The sequence below is a fragment of the Ceratotherium simum genome, chromosome 10 (genome assembly GCF_057802395.1).
Source record: "Ceratotherium simum simum isolate JZ-2026a chromosome 10, ASM5780239v1, whole genome shotgun sequence".
Classification (NCBI taxonomy): domain Eukaryota; kingdom Metazoa; phylum Chordata; class Mammalia; order Perissodactyla; family Rhinocerotidae; genus Ceratotherium; species Ceratotherium simum.
In genome coordinates, this window is record NC_141909.1 from 58,234,300 (window position 1) to 58,250,603 (window position 16,304).

Genomic DNA, 16,304 nt, shown 5'->3' on the forward strand with positions numbered 1-16,304 from the left:
ATTTTGCTATAGACATTTTCCTAAAGTAAAAATTTAATAACATTACTCTGAGGCCAGTGGTTCTCACAAGGCTCTCCCAGATTTGACCCCTATCTATCAACTCTGGGATAAGTCTGTTGTGAAAATATGAAAAATTGGGCTTTTGTCTTTATTTCATGAAGAATTCATCTTAAGTTGAGAATCTAAGGTAAAGATGGAAACCCTGAAGGAAAACAATCAAAGCAATTAATAAAATAAAGCATGCTGTTTCAGAAAAGCAAACTTTAAGATTTCAGGAAGCAAAGGGCTCCATGGAAATAGCTGCTCTGCAGACTGGATCCTGTCAGCAGAATCTAGAGGAGCAGATAGGGGCATAGAAATGTATTCGGCAAGTGTTTCCTGAGTGCCAACTCTCACAAGAGGCTTCTCCTGGAGAGTCAAGAGAAGAACACTAATAATAAAACAAAATATAAATCTACAATGAAAGGTCGTGCATTGAAAATCAGGCCCATGTTAGCCTTGACTTACATCACTTTAAAAGCCTGCGAGAGCCCTGGCAGCCAGCAACTGAGCCGAACCACTGAGTCTCTTGACAATCAGGAGTTCTGTGTTTTGTATAATCCTGTTTCTCTCCTTTCCTGAATTCGCATCTTGTACTTTTGTAACTATAATCGATCCTCATTATTCGCAGCAGCTCTGTTCTATAAAGTCACTTTGAACACTGAATTATTTGATACTGAACAATCGCTCCTAAGGGAAGTACAGGGTTAGGTTCCTGTGAGCCTCTGGTCACAACATTTTTGTCAACTGGTCAATACATAACCTTGTTTTACGTGTGTTTCTATTTAAAGACACCTTATTTAATACATATAGTTGATTTATTAACGTTGAACTATGACCAACAGCATTGTAACTCAGGCATGAAGGAAGCTTATCTAACGCACGTGTTTTCTCCATAAGGCACGTCACAGCCTTCTTGCACTTAGGAACACTAGACAGCACTTCAGCACCATGCTTGGGAGTATTTTAAACAGCGAAATCACCCAAAAAAGCACAAAAATATGAAAATGTGGCACTCTGAAATCGACTCTGATAAGGGCACTTGCTTACAGTATGAGAGCTGAAACAAGAAGGCAGAGCCTTGCCTTGTTCAGTCTCAGCTGAGAACGTGCATGTCGGGGACTCAAATTTTTCACCATTCTATGCATGTCTGAGAATGACTAGAAGTGCTACGAGTGTTGATTTTGGGATTACAATTAAATTTCAGTGAATAGGCAAATTCATAAGTACAGACTCCACAAATAATGAGGATCAACTGTATAACCATCTAACTTAGCAAAAGAAACCCAGTAAGCCCTATTTTCATACTGAAAAAAAAAAACAAATGTTTTATAGTATTAACTACTTTTTATTATGAAACTGAAAATTAGAAGGAAATACTCCTGGATTCTGTAGTTGAAGCCCAACAGGAAGACGTAAGAACATGTTTTCTTGGTCATTTCTGGTAGTTTATTTTCACCCATGAGTTTCCCTGTCATTTGGATAGTGGCACAGTAACTTATACGTTGGTGTGTCACACACTAAAAGTATAATCAATGTAGAAAAATCTGAGTATTTTTCAAGCCAGAGGCTGGTGTCAGGCAGCTAGCCACCTCCTCAGAAGAAGACTCGTTCTCAGTGACACATCTGTAGAATTGGCTGGGCCAGAGTAAGTGAACAACATGTCAGAACTTTGACACAGAAAGCAGTCCTTTTGTCTGTTGGTTGTTCCTTGCCAGGGGAACGTGCCCCCATTCAGGAGTGGCTTCCATTCTAGCTGTCAGCTGAGTTAAAGCAGCATTTGTCTGTGTCAGAGATGAGAGGAAAGAAGCATGTGGAAGTTCCAGCGGTGGGACACACCTTTCTAAGTACTCCCACCACAATGTTTCTTTGGGAGAATAATAGGGGAGGGGCATTTCAGTGAAATCTGGATGTTGTACACATGAAATCTATTAGATGCAATTTGAGACATTTTCATTGTTGTTATACTTTCAGAAAGTGTATTGTGTTTTATACTTTCTTTTTTCCCAACAACACACACATACACACACACATGCTCCTCATCTCACAAATGCTAGAATGCACATTCTCCTGTGACTGACAAGCCTGGTGGAGGAATCTGTCAGCATCAGGAGGTGCTAAGAGGGCCATAAGGAATTGGGTTAAGCTGTAAATTTCTGAACTCTAAGTTAACAGGTATTGTGGCACTGGGCCAGGTTTTGTTTTTTTTTTAATTGTGGTAAAATACATATAACATAAAACTTACCATCTCAGCTATTTTTTAAGTATACAATTCAGTGGTATTGAATACATTCACATTGTTGTGCAACCATCACCACCATCCATCTCTAGTCAAACTGAAACTCTGTCCCCGTTAAACAGTAACTCCTCATTCCCCCCTCCCCTTGTCCCTGGCAACCACTGTTCTACTTTCTGTTTCTATGAATTTGACTACTCTAGGAACCTCATATAAGTGGAGTCATACAGTATTTGTCTTTTTGTGACTACCTTATTTCACTTAGCATAATGTCCTTAAGATTCACCCATGTTGTAGCATGTGTCAGAATTTCCTTCCCTTTTAAGGCTGAATAATATTCCATTGTATGTATATACCACATTTGTTTATCCATTCATGTGTTGATGGACACTTGGGTTGTTTCCACCTTTTGACTGTTGTGAATAATGCTGCACTGAACATGGGCTGGGGCGGCTTTTGACTGTTGACTGTTGATAGCCAGTGGCTCTCAGAAGACCCGTGTGTTCTGTCCACAGGGTAGGGCAGAAGACTGTGAAGAACTGTTACGGATAGAAGAGGACGCGCACTGGCCACCTGAGGGAATGTGAGTACTGAGCATCTGGTTATGAGCCACCATCCTGTAAAGTTGACGTTTCAAGCAGAATGGCTGCCCTGTTGTGATAGAATTCTGATCCACTTTTCTTCGGGAAAGCTGATATTCCTACCCAACGGTATTGATAAGAAGTTATAAATTTTCTTCTGTCTGATGGTTATTGTCACAGTATTGGGGCAATATAAGGCAAGGCATACCTCTTCCTTGAGTTTTATCTGATTTGAGGGTGTGGGTAGAAATGTGATTCAGAGAATTAGATAGAATATCTAGGCTGGAGATTCTAGCTTTCTTCCATTTGTCTGAAGAAGCTGACAGTGGAACCTAAAGCGATATTAGTCCTGGTCCCCCTTCTTTACCTAGAGTCTTCAGGTTTAAGATCTGAGAAAACTGTATATCTCTAATGTTCTGGTCCTAAGTCTAATAATTTTAATAGCCAACATTTATGCTACATGACAGGCGCTGTTCTAAATACTTCACATATAGTAACTCATTTCATGTTTACAACAATCTGATGAGGTAAATTGTTTTGTTATCCCCTGTTTCACAGATGACAAAACTGAGGCACAGAGAGATTGGTTATCTTGCCCCAAGGACTGAACCCAAGAATCTCACTCTAGATAGATATCGCTTCCACACTATCGTCTATAAAGATTTACTTTGCCAGCCTAATGGGGGAGGGTCTGAGTGATCTATCAGCCGATGGAACCATTTGCAGGAGAATTGACTTTGGACCATGTGGCATAGAGTAGATTTTTGGTTCCTAGGATTTTGTTTTCCATGATCTGGCCTGCAAGCCTGGGCCTTCCATCATTCCTTCTGGGGTTTTTCCCTTTAGTGAGGATTTACCGTATTGTTAAAAAGTTTCTCCACTTCCAGAAATACACTGGCTTATGTTCTGCAGTGGATAGGAGTAATCATGATCAAATCTCTCTTGCCCTTTAAAAACATTGCAAAGTTCCTTTCAAATTGTTGTCCAGTATTACCAACTATTCACTGGATATATGTCTGTGATGCAAGGGAGGACTAGCTTGATTATAGACTCATAGAATAATAGGGAAGGAGATTTTATAGGGAAAGAGTTTAAACTATATAAAGCTTTGGAAACCTCGTTCTCAATCTTATATCTGTTGTTCTCAACCCTGCCTATAGATCAGGATCATCTGTAGAGCTTAATAAAATGTCCACGCCCCAGTCAGATCTACTTGGGAATATCAGGCCTGGCTACAGATGATTTTGCTGCATAAAAAGCCTGAACTGAGAACCACTGTCCCCCACTGAAGTCCCATACTGTGAAAGCAATAAAACTGAGCCATTCTGATTGAACTGGGTTTGGAAGGTCTGGAAGTAGTGCAGACTCGCCCTAGCTGAGCATCCCTGTGGATCCCCCCTAGGCTCAGGAAAGCGCAGTGTGAAAGCCACCCAGCTAGTCTCTTGCCCTGATTTTACAGATAAACAGATGGAAACCCATAGGCATTGTGACGTGTGAGCTGGGCTTCCCCCACCCATTGGCTCTTTCCACTACGCTCTGGCAACCTACTCTATGGGGTACTGACATGTCTTCATTATAATGCTGAATTTGTCCAAGTCATTTTTATATGTTAGATGGATTTTTATAAGTTTACTCTTAAGAACCTAGATGATATTCATGCTCTAGTGATCATTTTCATTCTCATGTTTGGTTTCTTGCTGCAGAATAAGTTCATCCAAAGACCAGGACATGGATATAGCGATGATTGAACAGCTGAGAGAAGCTGTAGATTTGCTGCAAGATCCCAACAGGTATGCATGTCTTCTCTTGGCTCAGGTTTCATGTGTAAATAACGTACACCAAGTTATTGAGTACATTATCTCACTTTAAAAAATACTTAGACACGCAGTTTTGGCTCAGTCTAACCACTAACAAACAGAGAAAAGTCATTTTAAATGCCTCTTTTCCCAAGTTCCATAAATAAGAGTCAAACTTCCGGAATGGTTGAGATCAATTCCCCCTTTCTCTGCTCTTTAATGAAATTCATTCACACTTCATGAAATTCATATGAGAATTCTTGGTATAATTCTTAGAAAACAGAAATACAGCAAAAGCGCATATTTTATATTGCTTCAAGTTTACAACTCTGTTTTATAGAAATATAAAGGATATTTTCCAAAAAGGAAAGAATTGGTATATCAAGCACTACCTTACTTATTTCTGATAGTGCCAAGTATATGTTAACTAAATAATATATTTCTAAAGACTTAGGTTACAAGATAATTTTTTAATTTAACTGGCCATTGTTAATAATAGGCAGTATATGCAGTGGTTATATTTTTTGGTTTCTTAGCTAAGGGTAATGGATTTCCCATAGACAAAATATTTTTCAGTAAGACAGTATACCTAGTATCAGGTAATAACTAGCTTATCACTAGAGAAATAGACCCAAAGCTTATCCCTGGTAAACTGTTCAGGGGTCTTGCGAATTTAAATATGAAGATGAAGATGACATGGAAATCACTCCAGATTCTGGGAATTGATGAAAAAGGTGGTTAGTGAGTCCCAGAGTGCCAGTGAGAGTAGACCACCAATGTTATCTGGCTCTGAAAGAATAATGATGGGTCAGGTTGAGTATGGCTGAAAATCCTTAGCAATTGATTTGAAAAGCATTTCGATTAGACATTAGTTGAGTGCTTAGAGCATGGGAGGATCTAGAATGTGTGCCTTGGGAGATATAAAGATGAACAAGATACAGCTCTTGCCTTAAACTGTGGTAGGTAGATTGCCTTAGTAGTTATTTGTAAGTGTAATTGATTTCAGTGCTTGAAGTGGAGGTAAAAAGTGATAAATTAGAGCAAATGCCTGACCCTAGATGGAAAAGGGGAGATAGCGGGGCCAGCCTTCCTGAAGGTTGGGATATTTAATAATTGGCAGTTTTCAAGGAGAAAACAAATTCTGGATTGAATTAAAAGTTTCTGCAAAGACATGGATGTCAAAAAGAATGGAGCCAGCTTGGAACATCGCAGGCACTGGCTGCTCTTTAGTGTCGCTTTTGGGACTTTCGAAACAGAGATACCCTGACACTACCTGTGGGGCTGGGGTTCTGGGCATTTCCATGAAACTACTGCCAGTGCTGCTGATGTGCAACCAGGACTGAGACTCACCAAGGGGCAGTTTGGAGTGCTGCAGGGGACGACTTCCAGTGCTGTGTGGAGGAGCTGAGACGTTATTTTATATCTAGAGGGAGGTGATGATGGTGTAAAATATGATTATTTGTGTTAATTCTCCTTAATGTTCCGCTCAGAGCTTGGCTTATTAGTAGGTCCCTAATCAAAGCATGTTCTTTAAAGAGCTGGGTTTCACACCCTCAAGCAGAGCAGTCAGTGAGAGGGTAGGAAACAGAGACAAGAGAGCTTGTGTGTGTGTTTGAGGGGGTGTGTATGTGTTTGTGTGCATGCACACGTGCACCCAAGGAATAGGGAAGTAGTGTGGCTGGTGAAGAGCAGACTTTGAGTCAGCCAGACGCTGGTTCTGAACCCAGCTCCAATGCCAGTTAATCTGGGTAAGTTATATGACTTCTCTGTACCCCAGTTTCTTCACCTCTAAGATGGGTTACAAGTACTTACCTTTTAGGACTGTGAGGATTTGAAATAATATATAAAATCTTAGTGGGAAGGTAAATTGGCAAAACCATTCCAGAAGACGTCCTAGTAGTATGTAGCCATAGTCTAAAAAATGTATAAACTTTTCAAACAAATTCTAAAAATTTATCCTAAGGGATGAAGAGATATGAACAAAGATTGTGAGGGGGAAGGTGTTTTTAATAGCAAATATTTGGAAAAGAGGAAATGATCTAACAATTTGGAGATACTTAAATATGTTTTGGTCATTAATAAGATGGAATAATGTGGCCAATAAAATGTTTTTTAAAGTTTCCAATATATTTTAGAATGCTCATTATGTAATGTTAACTTTAAAAAGTATATAAAATGCATAAAATTTGATCCCAATTATATAATTAGGTTCCAATTGTGTAAGAAGTTTAGAAAAAATTAAAACTAGAAGGAAATATATTAAGAAGGATGTTTTTCTGTAGGTCTTTCTAAGTTACTATTTTTCTTTATACTTTTAAATATTTTAAATATTTAAAATTTTAAATATTGTAGATACTCAGTGGTAGATACTATTGTAGTTCTTTGGTGATCGTTTGAAGTGGGTGGTGAGAAGGATGGGAGGGAACGGTCAAGATGTTTTAGACGTGAGCCCCCAGTATCTCTATCTGAGATGGGGAACCAGGAGGGACAACAGGTTTGAGAAAGAGGATGTTGGGGTCAGTTTAGGACCTGCTGAGTAGAATCTAAGGTGGCAATGTGGCAGTGTCCATTCGGCTGCTAGACATTTAGTACTGGGGCTTCGAGACTTAGATTTGAAAGTCATTTTCACAAGGTGCTGCAGTAACAGAAGTTGTATAAGAGGATGAGGTTCCCAAGGGCAAGGAAGATTTGACGTGACAGAGAAAAGGCCCTCATTGGGCTCAAACTTTATATTTTTTTAATGCTTCTACCTTTTACATTTGTATCACTTTTCCAATAAAGTTTTCTCACAAATTCTTAATTGATTAACATATGAGCCCCGAAGCAAAACAGAACAGCCTAGTTTGGTGGAAATAGCAGTGGTGTGGGAATGTGAGACCGGTAGTAAGATCTGGTGACCTGGAGAGAGTGGCTCCCTGCTCTGGGCCTCAGTTTTGTCATCCTTCATGAGAAGTGGGATGAACTGAGGATCTTGACGTTCCTCTCCAGCTTGGAAATGTCTAAGGCAATGAGTTGCCAAGGGTGTTGAGCGAGTGGAAATGGTGGGTGTGTGCCAAATTGTGGAAGAAACAGCCCTGAGCACCCTCTAAGTGATAGTTGATTTGCATCTTTATGACGTGCTATTATAAAATTATATTATGTTGTAAAACTTTATATGGATTTCATTTCCTCCCTAAAATAATCCACTGCTTTGGCTGCTTTAGATCTTTGTTGTTCATCCTGAAGTAATTATAATATGACAGTTCTAACTTTATAATGTTTCCGTGAGCCAGTGTCACAGGTAGAGTCCTGTTTTCACTTGTGATAAGGAGGGAGCACATCAAAAGGTCATTTATTTCTAGCTGCTTGGGACTGAATATTAGTAATAAAAAGTTTACATACACATTGGGTTTTTCCTTTATCTCATATTTCTTAGATCCAGATTTTTTTGTTTTAGTTAAGCCACTGATTATAGGATTAAATTTCAGAGGTTTACCTTTCAATTTTAACATCAAAAAAACCTAGTTGCAGGTTGCTATCCTGTTTTGCCTTTATCTTGGTTTCTTCTCATAAGGATTTCTGCTTGTTGGTTTGATAGCATTTTCAGTAAGCATGTATAGTATGAACTCATCCCTACCTTTTAAGATGGCTTTGTAACTTTTATATGACTTATAGAAATTCCTGGTTTTATAGATCTTAAAAAAAAAGTTGAACACTTAAAATTGCAGAAATTCAGAAACTATCTATAAGACAATTTCAAAAATAAACATGCACATCAGATTGCTTATGAATTCTTATTTTTTTAACTGAAGGTATTACTGTATATTAGAGAGATCTTCCTATTAAAACCAAATGCCCTTGGTACCTATACCATAATATAGTACCCTTGGCAACTTGCTTCTGTAAATTAATAAACTTCTAGAATATAATTTAGTGTGTGGTACTTATGAATACTATGACTTTATCAGAAATTACTGTTATATTTCACATAAGTTGGATTTCGATACCAATAGCAGATGGAAAATTATATTAAAATTATATTAAATTTGGCACATGGTGGGAAAATGCCATGTAGTTTGGAATTTCTACCATAAACCTTTTATAACTTAATCCTAATGATTAATATAACTTTTTAATATATTAAATTTTTAAACAAAATATGACTAAAAGCAGTAGGATTTATTAAAAGTTTAATAAATTTGCTAACATTTTTTTCCCTACTCTTTAGATTAAGCACAGATGTTACACAGAGAAGTGTTGTAAACTTTTATCCTGTGGAATCAGCAGAAGCCTTAGAATTACAAGATTCTGCACTAAAGTATGTTGACCTTTTTATAACTGAGTATATTTTCTCTTTTTACATTGAAATATTTATGCTTTAAATTCCACTTTATATCTTTTTTATTTCTTCATTTCTGCAGTGGTCAAATACAGTTGGAAGCATCTCCGGTGAGTGAGGTAAATCTTCTCTTGGATTAACCACAGAATAGGGCCCGCCATATTATATAAAGCTTAATCATGGGCATAGAACATTCATTAGTGAGACCAGTATTCCAATTTGTTCAAGATCTCTTTTTCAATCTTTTTTGTACTTTTATCCTCTTTAGTTTTCCTGCTTATCTAGCATACTTCACCTCCCATTAAAGATGAGAGTTGGCTATTTCCACTAAATTCTCTAAAATTTTTATGTCAGATAGTCTTGCTGAGTCAGGCGATGACAGCTAAGAGGCAGAGGGAACCTGCTCTGTCAGAAACTGGAGGCAGGACCGTTCAATGCAGATAATAGAGCCACAAAAGAAGCCTATGAACTGGCCAGATGAAAATAAACTAGAAAATACTTGAAAGATAAGAAGAAATGATTTGGGAAATGCCTGGGAGGTTTAAGAAAATCTAACGAAGAGAACCTGGTACGGTATTTGGGGACAGAGTAAAGATGGAGTTACACTGGGTGAAATTTGGGTGGCTGTCTAAAGCAGTTTTGACATAAAACTACAGATGAGCCTGGAAGGTCCCAAAGAAACAGTCATAGAGAGAGGGTTGAGCTGGTGACTTGGGAGTGAAACATGGATTTTATCCTATTTCATCCCTTCTTAGTAAATGGGCTTAGGATGGCTAATTTCAGTACCAACCAATTTATGCCCCCTAAGGTGTCTGAACATGTACTGTAGTAAAGCAGTTTCATACTCTTAACTAGTGAAGTTTCTGTGTTAAATAAGGGAAAAAGAACTGTAATCGAAAAAGTCATGTTCTCAGAGAGTGGTTCCATTGTTAAGTGCAGTGACTTGGAATTATGTTACGTTGCAGGCCCATCTCAAAGACTTGCTAACTATGGGCGACAATGGACAACCTCTCTAAACTTTACCTTCATTTTCCTTAAATTGGAATCCTTCTCCTAACCCAGGGAGCCTAAATGTTAGCTGTTACTGTTACTCTACTACTCTATGAATCATTATTGGTGTGGTCCTTAGACAGAATCTCTGTACCACCTCCTCCCTGGTGGAGGCATCATCGAATTCCCAACAGTGGAACATCAGGAAGCCTTTTATTTGAAGAATCCCCGGGCCCATTTCATCAAGCTCTCTTTTTGGAACATGCTGCTTTTGACTCTGGGCAGACTCACTTTTTTTATTGAGCTTCTTATTTGGAAAGAATTTTAAATTCATAAAAGGTTCAAAAAAATTACAAGATTCTATAAAAGGTGATGAAAAATTATAAGTTTTTACCCAGATTTACCTATTATTAACATTTTACCACATTTGCAACATCATTTGTTCTCTCTTTCTCTCTTTCTTTGCACACATATTTCTTTTTCTGAAAATTTGAGGGTGTTTCTTACATCGTAGTCCTTTATCCCTAAACAACATTTCTGTGTATCTTTTCTAAGAATAGGGATTTTATCTTACTTAACCACATTTCAGTTATCAACTTCATAAACGTAATTGCTAAAATATTTTCATCTAATTTACCATCTATATTCTATTTCGGTTGATCGAATGGTGTCCTTCATAGCATTGTTTTCCCCTCCGGTGGAGGATCCAGTCTAGCGGCAGATGTTGCATTTAGTTGTCAGGTATCTATAGTTTCCTTTATCCTGGAACATTTCCATAACCTTTATTTGGTTTTTATAACCTTGACATTTTGAAGAATATAGCCCTCATCTTTTTTTTAATGGAATGCCCCTTATTTTATAGGGCAAAATTCCCTCACGATTCGATTGAGGTTTTGCATTCTTGTTTGGGATACTGCACAGATGATGATGTGTCCTTCTCAGGGTATCACATTTAGGGACATGCTATGTCCATCTGGGCCTCATTGCTGATATTAATGTGACCACACAATCGAGGTGTAACCTGATTTCTCCACTGTTTAATTACTGTTCTATTTTTTCCTTGCAACTAATAAGCAGTCAGTGAAGAGGTACTTTAAGACTGCTGCAGGGCCGGCCCCGTGGCTTAGTGGTTAAGTGCGCGTGCTCCGCTGCTGGCGGCCAGCTTTCGGGTCCCAGGCGCGCACCAAGGCACCGCTTCTCCCACCATGCTGAGGCCGTGTCCCATGTACAGCAACTAGAAGGATGTGAAGCTATGACATACAACTATCTACTGGGACTTCGGGTGAAAATAAATAAATAAATAAATAAATAAAATTATAAATTTCAAGTTTCCCTTTAAAAAAAAAAGACTGCTGCAGACCCACTTTTGACTCTAGTAAAATAGGTGACCACCTGTGTGCATAATTTCAGGAGTACAAGGAAAACACAAAACTTCCAGAAAAAAGATATCTCCGCTCCATCTCTGATGTACCGTTGGAGGGTCATTCCAATAGTTTTGTCTCCTGTTAAAATACCAAATATTCCTGACTTTTAAAAAAAAGAAGAGGCCTTGCTATATGCCAGATTGTGTGTTTGTATTTTATATGTGTTATCATTATTTCATTCATTAAACAAATATCCACTGAGTGCCTACTATGTGTCAGCACCATTCTGGACGCTGGGGAAGTGGCACTGACCAAAACAACAGTCCTTCCTCTTGGAGTTTACATTCCAGATAAGATGTTAGTGAAAGGTAGGTGTTATCATGCCGGATTTACAGGTGCAGGACATGAAGCTCAAGAAGGTTAGGTGACTGGTCAGGTCACTTGCATGGTAAATAGCCAGCTTTTCTGCTGTAACATATTACTTCTCCATGCTGTAGACTAGAGGTGACACATTAAGTCTTGTCGTTCTTACAAACCTTAGTGGGACCTGAATACACCAAATCTTTTCTTAAGAACAGGTCTTGGCAAAGGCAGAGAGGGTGTAACCCTTGTGTGTGCTTGAAAAGTGCTTCCAGGAATGTGGATGGGGTATGGAAAGAACAGGGATGGGTATATTCTAAATGTAGACTGATCCCAGTTCACAGTTTTGTCTTGGTCTAGTTGTAATCCTCTCTTTTAATCCAAGTAGCTATACATTGGGTGGTGTTTGTTGTTGATGCAGTGATGTACTAGCCAATTCCAATGGCTGTTAAGAATTGCTACTGACATTAAGAATTTCATTAATTAAGCAATAAGCATGCTTTTGGAAGGAATGTGCAAAATCTCTCTTTTTTTTTTTTCAATCCAATACTGTTTTAATGTGGAACTTCCTCTCATTTTCCCATCAGCAAAGCTGAACTATATCTCTGCAATCAATTCTAGATTTTGGAAGTGGATTTTTTATTCTATTTGTAGATCTCTTTTTTTCTCCTATTGTTTGTCTTTCTCCCACTGCACAGCACAAACACTTTAGCGTTTTCACTCTAAGTGGGACCTAACCCAGAACCTAGTACACAGTGAGCCTTTAGTGAGGGTTTGTGGAAGGGAGGAAGGAAGAAAAAGAAAGAAAAAAATGAGATGATAAAGAGTAGGCTTTGGTAAGGCGAATTTCAGTGTCCTACTTCTTCAATGTAGAGACTCCTGGGTCTTAACTGATAGCTGAAACACTCCATCGTTTAGGCAAAATGTATATTATGTTCTTCTAAATGCAGTTTCTTATGCTCGTCTAGGTTGAAACTCATCTGACACTTTTTCACGTGCTCATAGAGCTTCACAGGACTTTCCTGTACTCTTACCACACTTGCAATCATCATATTATGTGGAAAAACCCAGTGTCATCCTAAAGTAGGAAGTTTGAGTTTCGTGTAATGTATTGATCATTTGATCAGTCCGGTTGCCTCAGCCTCTTATGATGAGGCTATCTATTCCATCAGTCAGCCAGACAGTCAACCAGTGAGTGCTGAGCTACAGTTCTGCACAAGGCCCTGAGCTCAGTGCTATGAGGGCCTTGATGCCAGTGACCGCACACTTTTCTCCGGAGTGAATTTTCTGCTTGAACTGGCAGATTGTGTTGCTGTTACATAAACACAGGATGTGTCAGATCCAATCCTTGGGGCCTTTGTTTCAGCACCCTGCTTAAAACATCCTTGAACTTGCACTCTAGTAGAGTTTAAAAAAGGAATATACCTGTGTCCATGATTTCAGGAGTACCAGGAAGACACGACATCTCTAGAAAAAAAGATACCTCCACTCCACCTCTGATTTACAATGTTTTGTGTTAATATAAGTTTTTTTTTCTTTTTTGGTTGAATGAGAAGTCATATTTGGTATAAGGAATTCTTACTGTCTTCCTTCTCTAGGGCAACTCTCTGTCTGTGACAGACACGTCTCCATGATTTTAAAAAGGGAGGAGGGAATAGCTGGCTCTGGTAGAAAAGGAAGTCATGAGGAGGAGGAAAAGAAAAGAGAGCAGTGGATTAGCAAGTCCAGTGCTGATGATTATGCAGATCTTAAATGCGATCTTCATTTATGGTTTGGTTATTTTCATATTTTCTCTTCCATCTCATTCAGGAAGAAATATCTTTAGCGTAGTCTTGAATCAATTATCCAGTATTTATTGAGTACTTGTGCTGGATTCAGCTTTGTTTTTGGTATTGAGGACTAGGATATGAAGGATATGAGTTGCCCTCACTTTTAAGGCATTTCAAAAATTGGAGAAGAAAGAAGAATTAGAATTATTGAAAAAATTTAGAGAAGAATGTGAGATAGTCCATAATTCTGAGTGTTTTAGGTGCTCTGGGAGACTGGGGAAGGGATAGAGAATTTAAGGAAAGGGAAATAAACCTGGATTTTGGGGGTGGTTTGGATTTGGATGGGTCCCAGGAGGCTGTTCTGAAGCAAGGCAGCAGGGCCATGGCCACAGTGTGTGAACTGGGCAGAGAAACACTGAGGAACAGGGTGTTGCCCCGTTATATGGGTGAGGCCAAGATGATGAAGTGTTTTGTAATCGGTAGCATGTCATGCTATCTCGTTTTAAACATGCTTTCGGTGACTGTCTACATCAAGTTTGGGTCGCGTTGGCATCCATTCCGGAAGAATTGCGAACTACCTTCTCATATACAAATAATATCAAATGGGGGAGGGTGTGGGGAGACAATAGGAAAAATTAGAGGAAAGAATTGTGTATAAAGAGAATCAACCCTGAAGTTACTTGGTAGCAGTTCTGATAAAGCCATTTAATTGGTTAGGGAAATTCATGACATTTTATTCTAAAAATATGTTTTTTCCTTGGATTTGTCAGAGTTGGGAATATTTTTTAATAGCACTCCTCAACAATAGGAATAGGGACAGACATCTTCAGTCTATATTAATCTAGTGGTATATGTGAAGATGTTTATATTAGCTATCACCAAATTTTTTATTAGGATGCATCAATGGGTTGCTGATTACCAGTTGGTTTGATTACCAATGGGTTGTTGATAAAGAAGACAGATCTGGGTAAAATAAGCTAGACTTTCCCCATTGTGGGTCCCTTGTCTCTGTGTGTCCCTTTCATACTAGTTTTCTAGGATTCTGCCCTCAGCCATGGTTCATCATTCCATACTCTCTCTCTGGAGAATCTGGTCACCCTCATGGACTCAGGCACCTCATACATAATAATGACTTTCCAATCTCTAGCTCGTGTCCCAAATGCCTCCCCCATCTCCAGTATTCAGATTTCATCTCCCTGGCAGATAAGTTTGTCATTCTCCACATGGCTAAACTGAAGTTATCAACTTCCTCTTGAACGGCTCCCATTTTCTCGGTGATACTCAGTGGTGCCACCACCCACCCAGCCACTCCAACTGGAAACCAGGATGTCATCTTGACCTTCCTCCATGACCTCTTATAAATCCTGCACATTTTACTGTAAAAAAAATTTCTTAAATTTTTCTCTTAACCATTAGTTGCCAAAGCAAACTGGTGTTGAATTGACAGCATAAGATTTTCTCAGGTAATTTGGGTTCCAGGCATGTGTATTTATTAAAAAATCCCAATGAGATTCTGCATATTTGGAAACTACTGCCTTGGACCATTTCTAAAAACCCATAATTAAAATGGGGATAGGAGCCTGCAGGCAGCTTGGTAACCTAGCAAGGCAAGCTGATGTTCATAGGAACTTTGGGCTGAACTCTTTGCTCTGGGAAATCCCTTTTCTTAGTGTCTGTGATACTTTAGATATTTTTCTGTGAATACAGCTACATGTTTTTAGAAAATTTACATATGACCTACTTAGCTACTTAACACACTAATTAATTAATTCAGTGTATATTCCGTGTGTGCTTATGTGCCAGGGATACGATGGAAGTAAGAGAGACGCAGTTCTTGCCTCAATAATTTTACAGTCTAATGGAATATACTATGCTTTTTTTTTCTTCTTTAAGGTGCAAAATGATCTAACATTACAGAGTAATGGGAGCGAGTATTCTCCAAATGAGGTACGTTTCCTGAAGATTAATGGAGGCTGAGGTATTCTATGAAGACTGAATTGGAGTATCTTTTGCAAAAATATCTGAGACTGGCGTGATTAATGAGTTAATTGTATTGTGATTCTCTAGGGGAATCTCTCTCATTAGCTGTCAGAGCCCTATCTGCTCCTATCCATAATTAAAGATTAATTTTATAAGATATATTTTGAAAACCAAATGTGGGAACATCTTTATAGAAAACAGAGTGAACATAGCTGAAACAGGCAACATTTCGAATGTCTTGTTATCCATGAATGATTCAGTGTGTGGTTTCCCTGAAGATGAGACATCTGTTCAGTGTTATCTGTTTCCTCATCTCATTGTGTTATGAGATTCTCCATCAGATGTGCCCTCTGCGGGATGGATGTGTGTGTGTGCTTGTGTGTGCATACACGCGCTTGCACACACCCATGCTGGAGCAGAGAAGAGTGGCCAGTTTCACGTGCTTGTAAAATATTTTTGTAATGAGCAAATAAGAAATTGGATGGTTCTCCCCCAAACAACATTCTGTTGATTGTGCTACTTGAAGCATTTGAAGATGCACGTATTATCATATTTTTTAGCCAGGACTTCATCACATAGCAGCGAATGCAGAAAGGTCGTGGTTTTATTATAATCCTTGAACGTAGAGAAGTATGCGTAGTGCTGCTTCGGGTTTTTAAAATTTTCCTTTCCTTCTCACACCACAGATTAGAGAGAACTCCCCTGCAATCTCTCCCACCACCAACAGCACAGCTCCGTTTGGCCTGAAGCCTCGATCAGGTAAATTAAAACCTCAGCATTCTTACACTTGTAAACAACTCAGTAGTTTCTCTTTAGCCTTTTAAAAGTATACATTATAGTGTGACGATCCTTGTCCACTCTGGGGAGTTGG

The 16,304-nt window shown here is 38.7% G+C and overlaps 1 protein-coding gene across 4 annotated transcripts in view; it reads left to right on the forward strand.

Moving 5' to 3' along the window:
* Positions 1–16,304, forward strand: part of LRCH1 (leucine rich repeats and calponin homology domain containing 1) — a 198,001-nt gene that overhangs the window by 138,000 nt on the left and 43,697 nt on the right. For 3 of the 4 annotated variants that reach the window (XM_004433649.3, XM_004433650.3, XM_004433651.3), the window contains exons 10-15: positions 2,791–2,858; positions 4,560–4,646; positions 8,860–8,949; positions 9,053–9,089; positions 15,347–15,400; positions 16,120–16,192. In XM_004433649.3, the coding sequence (XP_004433706.1) occupies positions 2,791–2,858; positions 4,560–4,646; positions 8,860–8,949; positions 9,053–9,089; positions 15,347–15,400; positions 16,120–16,192 (409 nt within the window). The remainder of the gene's footprint in view (positions 1–2,790; positions 2,859–4,559; positions 4,647–8,859; positions 8,950–9,052; positions 9,090–15,346; positions 15,401–16,119; positions 16,193–16,304) is intronic. The other variant, XM_087436055.1, reaches the window with a different exon arrangement.